General features: G+C 53.6%; 5 protein-coding genes across 5 annotated transcripts; 2 read left to right on the top strand and 3 right to left on the bottom strand.

Annotated features, from left to right (window-relative positions):
* Positions 1 to 242: 242 nt before the first annotated feature.
* COCMIDRAFT_33240 (uncharacterized protein) lies at positions 243 to 2,219 on the bottom strand (the record flags this gene model as incomplete). Its single annotated transcript, XM_007685892.1, has 1 exon — positions 243 to 2,219. The coding sequence occupies one exon, from the start codon at positions 2,217 to 2,219 to the stop codon at positions 243 to 245; it is 1,977 nt and encodes a 658-aa protein (XP_007684082.1).
* A 2,973-nt stretch (positions 2,220 to 5,192) lies between these two features.
* COCMIDRAFT_84811 (glycoside hydrolase family 3 protein) lies at positions 5,193 to 8,286 on the top strand (the record flags this gene model as incomplete). The annotated part of the gene is made up of 6 exons (XM_007685937.1): positions 5,193 to 5,234; positions 5,373 to 5,458; positions 5,630 to 6,002; positions 6,066 to 6,427; positions 6,484 to 7,190; positions 7,247 to 8,286. The coding sequence occupies 6 exons, from the start codon at positions 5,193 to 5,195 to the stop codon at positions 8,284 to 8,286; spliced, it is 2,610 nt and encodes an 869-aa protein (XP_007684127.1).
* Positions 8,287 to 8,572: 286 nt separating this feature from the next.
* Positions 8,573 to 8,926, bottom strand: COCMIDRAFT_84691 (uncharacterized protein; the record flags this gene model as incomplete). The annotated part of the gene is made up of 1 exon (XM_007685936.1): positions 8,573 to 8,926. One exon carries the CDS (start codon positions 8,924 to 8,926, stop codon positions 8,573 to 8,575), a length of 354 nt encoding a protein of 117 aa, XP_007684126.1.
* A 922-nt stretch (positions 8,927 to 9,848) lies between these two features.
* On the top strand, positions 9,849 to 12,536 carry COCMIDRAFT_84687 (uncharacterized protein; the record flags this gene model as incomplete). Its single annotated transcript, XM_007685935.1, has 2 exons — positions 9,849 to 12,289; positions 12,398 to 12,536. 2 exons carry the CDS (start codon positions 9,849 to 9,851, stop codon positions 12,534 to 12,536), a joined length of 2,580 nt encoding a protein of 859 aa, XP_007684125.1.
* Positions 12,537 to 13,502: 966 nt separating this feature from the next.
* COCMIDRAFT_84709 (uncharacterized protein) lies at positions 13,503 to 14,455 on the bottom strand (the record flags this gene model as incomplete). Its single annotated transcript, XM_007685934.1, has 3 exons — positions 13,503 to 13,673; positions 13,781 to 13,920; positions 14,428 to 14,455. 3 exons carry the CDS (start codon positions 14,453 to 14,455, stop codon positions 13,503 to 13,505), a joined length of 339 nt encoding a protein of 112 aa, XP_007684124.1.
* Positions 14,456 to 14,554: the final 99 nt, after the last annotated feature.

Genomic DNA, 14,554 nt, shown 5'->3' with positions numbered 1-14,554 from the left:
CTAGAGTTGTTGTGTCAAGGAAGTTGCGAATATCATTCTAGACCCGTAGGTGCAGTAGTTACTACTGTTTGTGTTCATTTATTTACACTGGATATGTGTAATCGTTGATATTCCCCCATCATAAGCCGCGTTTCCAAACGTCAATTTCCTTATTGAAGAGCAAAAGATCCCAAACACCAATTCATGCCGCATAAAGCTTCAAGAGAGAGAGAGAAAAAAAATGACACTGCAAATCTATATAACTATTCGACTCTGCGCCTCTCTCTCCGTTCCTCGAGTCTTTGTATCCGCTCTTTGTGCTTCTCGACGCCCATGTCCCGCGCAATGATTAAAACGTCTTTGCAGAACTCGCAGACGAGTAGGTTGCATTCGGAGCAGTCGTAAGCGATGTTTCTTCGAAGGTCAGGAGTGAGGGTAGTTGAGTTTGGAGATGCCGTATTGAAAAGCGGGGATTTTTCTTTCAGGTCGTTGTTTGATGGCAATGTGTAGATGTCGTGGTAATCGTGGTCGTCCATTGATGCACGGCGCTGCTGCTGTTGTGGTTCAGCTGGGAAGATGATGTTGCCGTAGATATCAACAATTGATTCGCAATGCCGGTTCAGGTATTGTGTAAGCGGCGATTCATTGTCAGGTGCGCTTTGTGAGAGAGGAGAAGGTGCCGCGGTGGGCTGACAAATCGTCGCTCCCATTGTGGTGTTGTCATTGCGGAAGAGATTGCGTGGAGGTTTGTATTCACCATATCTCCTCCTCCCGCGACCATGCTCTCTGGAAATCAATCGCTCTGTACTTGTGTCATTCACTCTTGACCCCAGAGATATCGTCTGGGCCTGCCCCATCGACGAAACACGGGGCGGCTCTCTGATTACTGGATATATTGTACGCCAACACTTCACGCACTCCAGCGTTGCGTCCGAAGAGTTTGTAGTTAGAGCCTGTTCCAAATCGATCTTGTACGGGTTGAAGGAATGGAAGCAGTTCCAAGCGCGGTCCGCGAAATCCTGACCTGGTTCTTCGCCAAAGTCCAGGGCTTGCCTTGCCCAGTATGAAGCAGTCCCCCTATCGAGATTCACGGCTTCGGCCGGTGGTGCAACACGTGGCTCAGTATCTTGCTGTTCTCCTTGCGCAGAAGATGTTTCAGGTGACTCCGATGACTCCGACATGCTCTCGTTGTCGCTCTCATGTTCATAGTCTTCGTCGTCGAAACAATCTTCTCCGCAAAAATCTGGATGACCCATGCAACTATAGCAAAAATGGGCTCCGCAACGGCACTCCATATGTCTGCATCCAAACATACGCTTGATCCCATGCCGGCATTTTGGGCACTGCTTGTAACCCCAGCTCTTCAGAAGTCTAGTGGTCTCTTTGTCGATGCCAAACTCGGAGACATTGCACGCACTGGAAGGGTGTGCAGTCAGTCGGCAGTCTGCGCAGATGCTTGATTCGCAAGCATGACATGTAAACGTCTTTGAAATTGGAATTCCGGCCTCAGAATCTGTTCGTTTTCTGTCTGTTTTTATCTGCTCGGGAAGAAGTCGTTCCGGTATGAAAACTGAGCATGTAGGTATGGGACAATAGAAGGGGTTTGGAGTCAACCACTCCTCATGCTTTGCTTTGAATACAGCGATTTCTTCTCCAGTCAGATGAGGCCTTGCGTGGTGTAACTGGATCGGGCCGCAGCATCGTGGCGGCATGCGCGTCATATTGTTACAAGCTTCGATAAACAAATGCCTGATACATGATCCGCAATATACACTATCACAATGCTTACAGGGATTGAAAAACTTGTCCTTTTCGTTAGGCAGCGCTGTACAACAAGTGATGCACTGAACGGTGGACTCTTCCAAAGTATTGCTAGGCTGCGGAGGTGTCGGAATGGATGGGACTGTTGCGACGACGGGCTCGTCGATTTGGTCATCGGGGAGTTGAATCGACATGAGGCAACGCTCTGCGAGGAACAGGCTGAAGGCGGCAGTAGGTTCTTGTGTTGTTTCCATCGTCGTGGTGGGCGCGCTGTTCCGCCTTTGGCAGACTATCGGCAATGTGGCTGAAGATGTGATTGCAATGTCGTCGTAGGAGAAAGGTCGTGATAGTTGCGGTGCACTTTCTTTGCACTCTTGTGGTGTGTCCGCGTGTTCAGCCTTGTGAGAGGTAGGCGCGCTGCCAATAGAGGCCTCAGCTTTCGCGGGCGGCCGCACCGCCCGAGAGAGTTTGCAGCCCATGGTGAAGGTGATGGTGAAGAAGTTTGTGACTTCATAGCCTTGGGCTGAATACAAGCGTTATATGATAAGGCATGCGTATGAGCTTGACTCGAAAAAGGCTGTTGACTCAAACTAAGGCGGTGCTGCCTTGCGACTGCCTTCAGCCTTCCGGCATGGTCGGCCTGACCAAAATGTTGTCAAGAGAATGCGTCCCCAATCCCATCCTGACTGCAATGATAGCATCGTGCCTGAAAATGGATCCAGACGACATCTCGATGGCCTATGACTGAACAATTCTCGTCTTGGCGGAATTATGATGAGGCTGAGCGGCACCCGAGAGCTTCAGCCCTTGGAGAAGCACTGCCCGGTTCTAGGGCTGGTGCAGTGTCAGGCAGAGGCCTTGCGCCCTTTTCAAAGCCTTTCGAGGGCGGTGAGGAGCTTTCGCGTACATATATATATCGACTCAGCTCTCAAGCAAGAGGTATAGGGGAGGTAATGTTTACTTTGCATCAACAAGTCACTCCAAGTCCGTGCATGGCCTGCCCCCAGCGTCTAGCAAAAGTAGTGGTAGTTATGCCCGCCTTTTCTAGCAGCCCCACTACCTTTACTTTTGCTCGACGCCGTTAGTCACTGTTTCATTCTTCCGTCGAGGTGCTTTTGCTGCTTTTGGTCTAGGCCCGAACGGCGTGCATCAGACGGCTGTTTTTTCGGGCGGCGGGTTTGATTACGCGTATGTTCAACCTTTGCAGAACATGTACTATTTGCGTGGGTTTGCGGGCTAATTTAAGCCTCAAAAATTGCAGGGTCAGCGGCGCTGTATTGATTTTTCTCGTCGCCAACACAATGAGCAAGGAGCGTGTTGCATGTTTACTTCCATGTGGTAGCCTTGGAAATAGGCTTACTAGAGATGGTCCGAGCCTTTGTCGAAGCGATTGGATGCCAGCACATCTTAACTTCCGCCCAAGCCGTGCAAGACGGTCCCCGAAAGCCGCAATCTTGGTACAACGTCTTGTTCAGAATTGAATAAGCGCAATTTTTTTTTTGCACAGAGCCCGCCTGGAACTTTATGTACATACTCGTCCTCCCTAGCGACAATACGAAGAGCTAATATGGTGCAGAGGATAACGGCGGGGTGCTCAGCATGGTTGCATTACCATGTTTCCTCTGAGGAAGCGAACCAGACTGTCATGTCAAGAGTCAGGTGTCCAAGCAAGTTTTCAACAAGTCTACGGGGATGCCAAGCGTGAAGTTCTAGAAAATGACGCTAGCAAGCCGTCTCCATGCGGGGTACCAGGGCATTGGCCAATGCGGCGGCTTCTTGGGTGGCAGAGAGGTACCATGATGATTCTTCGTCGTTGATGCACAGCGGTGCGCCCCTTTGCTAGCGGACCAAAGATGAAGGTTGGCTACCATGATGTTCGTCCGAGGCTCGTATTTGAAGTCGAAGTAATCAGAGAGGAATATAGAGAGTATATACTCCGATGTGCGACAGGGGCAGAGGCTGTTTTGTAAGCATAATCCTAGGACTGTCGGCAAATGGGGAAGGCACAAGGCGCGGTTTGTTTGTAACCCCCGATGTGATGCTGAGGTTGCTGCGGTACCTTGTCCCATCTTCGACTTTGTCGCGACAACAATGACAAGATGTGGGAAGGCCAAGTCAGCCGCTATTCCTGATCACATGCCGAAGGGCTCCGACGGCGCGCAATTCCGGTAAGCGTAGACGCGATGCTACTTGGAGACCGAAGCGTGGTACCGAAGGGCCAACATCGGAGGCGGCGTGTCGGTGACGTGAGTGACTTTTTACATGTACTACTTGCCAAGGGTGGAGTAGTGGAGGAGAAACTGGAGCCGTTTTGCTCGGTGCTTACTGCATCACCCAGTGGAACAGGATGCTAAGACGCGCATGGCGACCTACTGTATACTAGTCTCTTGGTCACCAATCCAACGGCCATTGTCCAGACGCCCGTCTGGGGTGGGCACGACGGGCAATGTTCCCCAAAAGGAATTGCCGAAGTATAACCAGCGCTTGTATGCAGACGCTGTGGAGGCTGCAGATCATGGCAGGCCAGGCTCCGGGGAGCAGTTGACGGCATGTCATGTCCCCAGGTAACAGAGCATCGGTCAATGGTAACTTGCCGGCAACAGGGCGGCAGACAGACACAGAGGAATAGTTGAGGCAACAAGTGCTCGTTGACGACAGGGACCCCGCATGCTGGGCGGCGTGCTGGGCTCGAGGGAAATGACACGGGCGGCCAGATAGCGCACAATCCAACCCTCCTTGTCAGAGTTTGGACGGTTGTGTGGCGTCCAAAAAGGCTTCGGAGGAGGAGCTTGTGTGCACGTCCGAGGCTGGTAGATGACGATGTACAAGGCCCTGTGTACGGCTCGTGCATTGGCCGAGCGCCCTACTTGAGTGCAGATGGATGGATGTGCAGTCGATGGCCTCGCAGTGTGGATGCATGGGGAAAGGGAATCCAAGGAAATGTCGACATGGCGATGCCGACTTTGCGGTCCTGTGCAGCTGTTCGGCAGCCCTTGGATACATCCATGTCCAAAGCCGAAGCCGACGTCGAGCCAGCAGCCAACAGCACCACGGCCTCTTGGGCGTTCAGAGGGAAATGCGGTGCCCCGGGAGGAGGAGGAGGAGGAGGAGACCCCAGACTCCAGGGGGGGCGGGGCAGGGGTCAGCAGGCAATGGTGCAGATGCATCATGGTCCCCGCAACCAGAGCAATCCTGGACTGCCGCTTGCGCCTGGGGATGCGACGGGGCAAGGCGCATGGTGCTAGCATGGAGACAGGTCGTTGGGGTCGATCTGCCCTTGTCCCTTGCTTGGGCGCGCAATCAAATAAAGCTACCATGATGCCCCAAGGTTTTTTCTGCACTGTGTCTGCGACTGCATTCAAGTCCTCGTTGCGGATTGCCTCACAAGTAGCGTCTGTTGCTGTGTTGCTCGTACCTCTGCTTCTGCGTTCCCCAGTCACCCAGACGCCATCATGCTGTGGCTTGCACAAGCATTGTTGGTCGGCCTTGCCCAGGTACGTCCAAACCAACGCCACCACGCCTCCATGCCAACAACATGACTCTGCCGACAATTGCACTCTGGCCCTGCCCAGCCGCTCTGCAATTGCACTCAAACACACTCTTTGCGCCCTCAGACTGACAATGACCAAAAGGCATCGCCCAGATTCCCTCGTGCTACCAACGACACGGGCAGTGGTTCTTTGAACAATGCCCAGAGCCCGCCATACTACCCAAGTCCGTAAGTATATTCATTCTGGTTGTCAGTTGAAAGACCCTGGTTGCTGCAAGTAGTGCATTCGGCACTTGTTTTGCGGGCGACGGCTGCGCCTTGCAGGCCCTAGCCATGGCGCCACCCAAACTCGACGACGTAGACCCTGATATCTGCAACCTCTCTCTAACTGTGCACCAGTTGGGTAGATCCCACCACCAAAGATTGGGCGGCTGCCTACGAAAAGGCAAAGGCTTTTGTCAGCCAATTGACTCTTCTTGAAAAGGTCAACCTCACAACCGGTACTGGATGGCAGAGCGACCACTGCGTCGGTAACGTGGGCGCTATTCCTCGTCTTGGCTTTGACCCTCTCTGCCTCCAGGACAGCCCTCTCGGCATCCGTTTCGCAGATTACGTCTCTGCTTTCCCAGCAGGTGGTACAGTTGCTGCGTCATGGGACCGCTATGAGTTTTACACCCGCGGTCACGAGATGGGCAAGGAGCACCGGAAGAAGGGCGTCGACGTTCAGCTTGGTCCTGCCATTGGACCTCTTGGTCGCCACGCCAAGGGCGGTGTAAGTTTGCTACAGTACTTGGTTTTTTTTTAAAAAAAAACACATTCACTGACAAGCTTGTAGCGTAACTGGGAAGGCTTCAGTCCTGATCCTGTGCTCTCGGGTGTTGCCGTGGCCGAAACGGTCCGCGGTATCCAGGATGCTGGCGTCATTGCCTGCACCAAGCACTACCTTCTGAACGAGCAGGAGCATTTCCGTCAGCCTGGCAGTTTCAAGGACATCCCATTTGTCGATGCCATCAGCTCCAACACCGATGACAAGACTCTGCACGAGCTGTACCTGTGGCCCTTTGCTGATGCTGTCCGCGCTGGTACTGGTGCCATCATGTGCTCTTACAACAAGGCCAACAACTCGCAAGTCTGCCAAAACTCGTATCTCCAAAACTACATTCTCAAAGGCGAGCTTGGATTTCAGGGTTTCATTCTGTGAGCATACCGATAAGGTTCATACGAAGAATATTGGCGACTAACTTTATGCTCAGATCTGACTGGGACGCACAGCACTCGGGTGTTGCCTCGGCTTATGCCGGTTTGGACATGACCATGCCCGGTGATACTGGATTCAACACTGGACTGTCCTTCTGGGGCACTAACCTGACCGTCTCAATTCTCAACGGCACCATTCCTCAGTGGCGTCTCGACGATGCGGCCATCCGTATCATGACTGCATACTACTATGTCGGCCTTGACGAGTCTATCCCCGTCAACTTTGACAGCTGGCAAACTAGCACGTACGGATTCGAGCACTTCTTTGGAAAGAAGAGCTTCGGTCTGATCAACAAGCACGTTGACGTTCGCGAGGAACACTTCCGCTCCATCCGCCGCTCTGCTGCCAAGTCTACTGTTCTCCTCAAGAACTCTGGCGTCCTTCCCCTCTCTGGAAAGGAGAAGTGGACTGCTGTATTTGGAGAAGATGCTGGCGAGAACCCATTGGGTCCCAATGGATGCGCTGATCGCGGCTGCAACTCTGGCACGTTGGCCATGGGCTGGGGTTCAGGAACTGCAGACTTCCCTTACCTCATCACTCCTCTCGAAGCCATCAAGCGCGAGGTTAACGAGAACGGCGGCGTGATCACTTCAGTCACCGACAACTACGCTACTCTGCAGATCCAGACCATGGCCAGCAGGGCCAGCCACTCGATTGTTTTCGTCAACGCCGACTCTGGTGAAGGCTACATCACCGTCGATAGTAAGTTTTGTCTGTTCACCGGATAGATATTGTCTTTTGCTAACTTTGGACCACAGACAACATGGGTGACCGCAACAACCTGACTGTGTGGGGCAATGGTGATGTGCTCGTCAAGAACGTCTCTGCTCTGTGCAACAACACCATTGTGGTTATCCACTCTGTTGGCCCAGTCATTGTTGACGCCTGGAAGGAGAACGCCAACGTGACTGCCATTCTCTGGGCTGGTCTCCCTGGCCAGGAGTCTGGTAACTCGATTGCTGACATTCTGTACGGACACCACAACCCTGGTGGCAAGCTCCCTTTCACCATTGGCAGCTCCGCCGAGGAGTATGGCCCTGATGTCATTTATGAGCCCACGAACGGCATCCTCAGTCCCCAGGCCAACTTTGAAGAGGGCGTCTTCATTGACTACCGCGCATTTGACAAGGCGGGCATTGAGCCCACGTACGAGTTTGGCTTTGGTCTTTCGTACACGACTTTTGAATACTCGGATCTCAAGGTCGCTGTGCAGTCTGCCGAGGCTTACAAGCCTTTCACCGGCCAGACTTCGGCTGCCCCTACGTTCGGAAACTTCAGCAAGAACACCGAGGACTACCAGTACCCTCCCGGCCTTGTTTACCCCGACACGTTCATATACCCCTACCTCAACTCAACCGACCTCAAGACGGCATCTCAGGATCCCGAGTACGGCCTCAACGTTAGCTGGCCCGCGGGCTCTACCGATGGCTCGCCTCAGGCCCACATTGCGGCTGGTGGTGCGCCCGGTGGTAACCCCCAGCTCTGGGACGTTCTGTTCAAGGTCGAGGCCACCATCACCAACACTGGTGATGTTGCTGGTGACGAGGTGGCCCAGGCGTACGTCTCGCTTGGTGGCCCCCACGACCCCAAGGTGCAGCTCCGTGGCTTTGACCGCTTGAGCATCAAGCCCGGCGAGAGCGCCGTCTTCAGTGCCAACATCACCCGCCGTGATATCAGCAACTGGGACACTGTCAGCCAGAACTGGGTCATTTCCGAGTATCCCAAGACGATCCACGTTGGTGCCAGTTCGAGGAATCTTCCTCTCTCTGCCCCACTGGACACTAGCAGCTTTAAATAGATGAGGCCTGCTATGGTGGGAAAAGCAACAAGGAATCTACTAACAGCCAAAAAGTTGCTGTTATAATTCGTTAATTTTGATTGGCTTAGATATACATGTACACATCTAGCTGTTATAAACAAGTTATTTTTTTATTCAAACAAGGTCAATTGCCGCATTTGACGAAGTGATTGTATGTGTGTGTGTATGCATGTAGAAAACCAAGGTTATTTTTTTTTTGCAGTCCACGTGGGATGACGAGCGTCAAGGATGAGGGGTAGCAAACAGGCAGCAAACTTGGGGCCGCTCACGTGACGAAGCTAGCAAGGACAGTCAGGCGGTTGCAAAATCTTGCTCCTACGCACGTAGTATGTGTGGGAGTGGACAATGTTCGGATGCTTAATATGTGAAATATGTGCAGTCTCTTTGTAGCCATGGTTCTGATGACGGAGCCATAAACAAGGGCATTGTTTGACAGCGGGCGGGCGCAATGCTGGTTTGCACGCGTCACTGAGTCAGCACTTGGGGGATGGATGGGGCAACGATTGGCGACTGGTTCGTGTGGTGTGTGGCGGCGCATGCGAACGCTTTGGTTAGCGGCAGCGTCATTGTTGTTGTCAGTGCGCGGGCGATGATGGTGGTTGTGCGTTGGACAGGACATGGGCAGAGAGCATCGCGCGCGGGACAAACACGGCGTTGACGGTATGCCTGGAGAGAAGAGAGGGAAGCATATGTCCGTGTCTAGGTACTGTACACAGCTGGTGTTTGACCAGCCACATTCGTCCGGCGAGCTTGTCCTTGGTGTGCCGTCGCCGGCTCCTCCGTATGTGTAGCGTGAATATTGACACAACGGGGTGCGCGCACGGATGCCGGGCTGGGGGAGAGCAGAAAGCATCGGGCAGGCCAGCGACGTAATTCGTCTCCTTGGGCCTCCTGCGGCTCTGCGACTATCTCCACGCCCTCGATATCCGTCTATCGATAGCTATCCTCTTGCTTCCCCCCCGAACCCTACCCTTTGGCGCGTCTGGCCCCCAAAGTGCTGGTCATCACCCTCTGCCCTCTTCCCCCGCACGCGTCGCTGGCCCTCTTGCTTGCTGTGCCATCCGCGCCCATCGTCACGCCCGCGCTAGCTGTTCCGTCGCGTCGTGGAATAACAAACACCACTGAGCAACCACGACGACGCTTCCGCCGCCCACCGTACGCCTCCTTCTCGCTTCTTCCACTCCACCACCTCCACCACCCTCCTCCGCGCCTGCGACCTCCCCCCCTTCCGCTGCCCCCCGCCGCTGCCGCCTCGCCAGTTGCTCTTCGCACCGTGCGCATTGCATTAGGAACTGGGCACCGACGTTTCGCGGTAAGCACCCAGTCCTTGCTCGTCTGTGTGTGTGTGTGTGCGTGTGTGCGCGCGCCTGTGTCGAGTCGCAGGTGGGGCGCAAGCCATTCGCGCCTTCATGGCTCGCTGGCCACACCCATGGTTCAGCGCCCTGCAAAACACACATATGCAATATACAAAACATAGCCCTCCCGCTGCATGCACTCGCTGACCGTATTGCTTCTGGCACAGTCTCCCACGCGCATGCACCATGTCGACCCGCCGCAGTGGACTCCGCTCGCGCAGAGAGCCCCAGCAGCAATCTGACCCCGACACGCCAGATGCCACGCCCTCGCGGAAGCGCAGGCGGGTGAGCAGCCCAACAACTACTAGTGTTGCGGCCAACTTGTACTCACTCGCACAGTTGAACGGCTCTGCCCAGGACGAAGCTGCCTCGGCTGCCGCAGACCCTCCCCGTACCCGCATCACCGAGTCCGTCGCCAGCAACGACTCCAACACGACGCTCCCCAACGGCGGCGATGCAGAGAACAACATGGACCCCATCGAGCGCCAGAACCTCGTCATTGCCGCTCTCCGCACCCCCGCATACACGCCCAATGCCGCCATCGACTATGCAAACGACCTGCAGTCGCAGCGCAACGAGGGCAAGAACATTGCCGCCTTTGCAAAGATTGCTGCGCGTGACTGGTGCTTCTTCGTCCAGGACACACAGGTCAGGATTGGCCGTGTAGACTCCAGCAGCCGTGCCAACCCCCAGAGCTCCCAGGCCGACCTTGCTGGCATGCCCATGAGCGACTCGCAGCGCCAGGATTGGGGCGTACATATTGACCTTGGCCCCGAGCGCCAGATTTCCCGTGTTCATGCAGAGATCAACTTTGACCCCTCAGACCAGAAATGGTACATTACAGTAAACAGCCGCAATGGTCTCAAGCTCGACGATCGCCATCTCACTAGGGGAGACAGGGCCGCCCTGCATTCTGGCATCTGCATCAGCATCATGAGCACCCAGATGCTTTTCCTCCTCGCCAACCAAGAGGACCACTTTCACCCGATGCTATGGCGCCAGGTCAAGAATGAAGATGCTGCCGAGTCTGACAATGACGGTAACCCGCCACCGAAGTCTCACCAACATGCACACCCTCCTGGCCCGACACCAAAGCGGGATCAATATGATCCGTTTCCACCATCCTCGCACCCTCGCCATAAGCACCAGTCTTCGCAAGCCTATTATAACCAGATGACATCTACTCCGGGTGGTCAGCCAGGAACGCCCATGACATTTCGTGCCGACAAGGACCCCCGCAGCAAAGGCTCCCCTGCCACCTTCTCCCGGTCTGTCGTTCTGGATACAGGAGACGACATTGACTACAGTCTAGACTCAACCAAAGATATCAAGCCACCTCATAGCTATGCCCAGCTCATCGGTCAAGCAATTTTGAGCAGCGAGGAGGAGATGCTTACCCTTGCCAACATTTACGACTACATCAAAGCTCGCTATGCATTCTTTCGGCACACCAACAGTGGCTGGCAAAACAGCATTCGCCACAACCTATCCCTGAACAAGTCGTTTGCAAAGGTCGCACGTCGTACGGATGAACCGGGAAAAGGTATGAAGTGGAAGATTGCCGACAGCGAAAAGGAGGAATTTATTAAGAAGCAGCTTCTCAATCCTCGCAAGGGTGGCGGTATGACCATAGGGTATCGCATCGACGGCTCAGGGCCTAGTTCGCCTGCACTTGGAAATCCAACCCAGGCCACCGAGCGTCTTGTGGGTGCCTTGGAGCGCGACAATCGCTCTCAACAATACGCTCCTCGCATCAAGTCACCCCCACGCTCTGCAACGCCTCCACTTTCCTCCGTCCCTGTCGCAAACGAGTCATATACCCCAGATCGTGGCCCACGTCCATATGGAGGATTCAAGCAGTCCCCAAACACCCGTGATCAGGATCATCGTTTTGTCACTCCTGCGAAGCGACTTATGTATGGGAGCAACGAGGGACAAGGTACTTATATCAAGCAGGACGAATCCCAACGACACCTCGAGTCTTCGCCTGGGGTAGACCCTGTCAAGCAAAGTGTTCCTGGGATGAAGACCGATGTAGGAAACTCTCCGCCAACTCTGTACTCTGATGCTGCCTCCAATAGTATGGGCGGCAGCTATGATACAGGTAGGGTGAACAATGCACTTGTCACACCCTTGGTTACAAGGCATGCACCTCGCCTTGCGCCTCCCAGCACTGCCCAGATGCCTAGCCAATACATGGCCTTCTCCAGCCCTGCACCCTTTTGGAAGTTTGTCGATCTCCCTAGCACGCCTGCCAAAGGACCCCTTGAGCTCAGTCCAATCAAACTCCAGCGTCCGGATTTCAAGGATGGTGACGACGAAGACGACAATCACCCCAGCTCGCCGCCTATGCTACCAGGCAGGAGTGCCGAGCCTGAAGATGACCAAGATCAGGATGGTGAATTGAAGGGTGAGGACGATGAGGATGCTGGTCCGGAGAGCCCAAGCCGCACAGTTTCTCGACCCGTCAGCCGGCGCGAGATTGGAAGCCAACGGTCACGGTCAAATAGTAATGTCAATGGATTAGGTCTGGGAATTGTAGGCAACGGCGGAATGGTACGAGGAGCAAGTCTGGGGAGTTTCGAGGAAGAAGCAGAGCCCGAGGAAGAGAGCTACGATCTTTCCAAGTACGTACTTGTCCCACACCTCCTCCGCCTTACCACTTTTGTGGTATAACCTTCCTTAGTTTATAAATGAAAAGAGCCAATCAACTGACCAAAATTGCAACCAAATAGGGGTTTCCAGAAGATCGGCTCATTCCATCGTAGCATGGCTCAAGCTCATGGCCTGGGTAGTCTTGGCGGTCGATCAACTGCTACACCGCCGCCTCCGCCCCCGCATATTTCGCGCACAAGCGTCCCTGCGAACATGTAAGGGAGGCGCGGAGGAGTGGGAGTAGAGGAAAGAGAGACAGCCACAGACGGCCCTGAAATGAGAATGATTACATGCAAGTATGAGCACGAACGAGATATATCGATATCGGAACCTTTTCTGTCATGGGAAATGAAAAAAAGGGCGTTTTGAACGGGGGGAGGGGTTTGGAGAAGGGTGTGATTGTGCTTCGTTTTTCTTCTCTCTCTCTTTCAAATTCGGGTACTTTGCATGTGTTGTTTGATTAACTTTTCGGGTCCTTTTCTTCCCTTTTCATCATCACCATCATCACCATCATCACCATCATCACCATCATCACCATCATCACCATCATCACCATCATCTGATTCGGTCTGTATAAAGTCCATCTTATTTTATTTTTTTCGGCAAGGGCATGGTCAGGTCAGGTCGGGTCAGGTCGGGTCAGATGAGGAATCCACATCTTTGTATGACTAGCATCATTCATTTTTTCTTTCCATCAAGGGGTTATTTGTTTCTTTTTTGGTCGTTTTTTTTTGTTACCTCCCGGGGAAAAGGGAGATGGAGAGGGGGACTGGCTAGACTACTCCGCTATGGCGTTATTCGTTGTTGTTGTTGTGCATATGAAGAAAGTGTTGTGGGGTTTGACGAAAATGGGGGGGGATAAGGATGAGGTGGAGAAGGAGAAGCGATCATCGTTGTTGGTGATATGTATATTTGTATCTTTACTATTATGGTCACCTTTTGGGTCTGGTTGTTCTTGTCGTCCGTCCGTGATGCATGGGTTGACGCTAGAGAAGAGGACGAGTGGTGTGGAATAGGCATAGCCACGAAATAAAGAACTCATCACGAACACACATAACACGCTTGGACATATCACTTCCTTGTTCTCGTTCCTATTCCTCATACTTTCTGGACCTGGAATTTTACCATGTATACACACACCTATATCATTGTTTCTCCTGTCCTTCTCCACCACCTGCCGCCCATCTAGTTGATCTGCCTATGAGGAAACCACTTGCTCGGCTTAAGATTCTTCTCCTCAAGTGGAGCATCCAAAACACCCAGGCGCCTTATCTCACCCGCAGAAGGTGCATCGTCGCGTGTTATGTTGGCTTCGGCCTTGCGGTAGGCGGCTTGCAGGGCAAGAGTGCGTGCGGCCTGTTTAACACATGTGTAAGTCTTGGTATTGGAGAGTGATATGTATATATATATATATATATGTGTGTGTGTGTGTTGAGTGAGAGGGGAAAAAGGGAAACACAGACCTCCTTCTTGTGGTGAAGACACTCGTAGTAGTCTTCAAGAACGGGGGAGCATTTTGCCTTGCCGGAGTTGTCCTCGGCGGTTGTGTTGGTCGTGTAGCACGCGAGGACTTCTTGCCAGAAGGGGAAGCAGCGGGATGGGCCTATTGAGGAGGTTTGTTAGTCTGGATGTTGCCGGTGTTTGGAGAGAGTAGAGGTGGGAGATTGGGGAGCTGTAGTGGGCTGGCGCTGGGAGGTTTCAAGGTAGGTCGGCGAGCGAGCGAGCAAGTGCCGGGGGTCTGATAGTCTCGCTTGCGGATTATAAGTGAGTGAATCCTAGCGGTGTATGCGTGTATGGTAGTCCCGTGGCTTGTATAGGTGCCGTGCATCTCTCTCTAACATCTCCAGATCTCAATCCGTTGTACTCGCGGGGTGATGGTCCAGGTCCCGGGTCTGCGCGGTGACCACAATCGCTTACTACCCTTGACAATCTCCCACCATCTCTCCAACCATCGGCATACGTCGGTCCGGTATCCGCGTTGTGTGGTCGGCGTCGTCGCTCTTCGCATTCGTTCCAGTTCCACTCTTCATGATGCCATTGCGCTCCTTGAAACCTTTCGCTGCCTCCCAAACGTCCAAAATATATCCAAGTAGAAGGAATTAATACGTACCACCAGCAAGTCCGTATCCAGAAGCCATTGTCGCGGTGTTTAAGTGGGGGTCGTAGGTCGCGATGCGCAGGTGTAGACGGACTTGGATGAGCTTGTGTTACGTCAGCAACGCACGGATCCGCTGGGC

The sequence above is a fragment of the Bipolaris oryzae genome, assembly GCF_000523455.1.
Source record: "Bipolaris oryzae ATCC 44560 unplaced genomic scaffold scaffold_14, whole genome shotgun sequence".
Lineage (NCBI taxonomy): Eukaryota > Fungi > Ascomycota > Dothideomycetes > Pleosporales > Pleosporaceae > Bipolaris > Bipolaris oryzae.
Note: the sequence above shows the minus strand (reverse complement) of the source record. Positions and strands in the feature narration are given on the sequence as shown.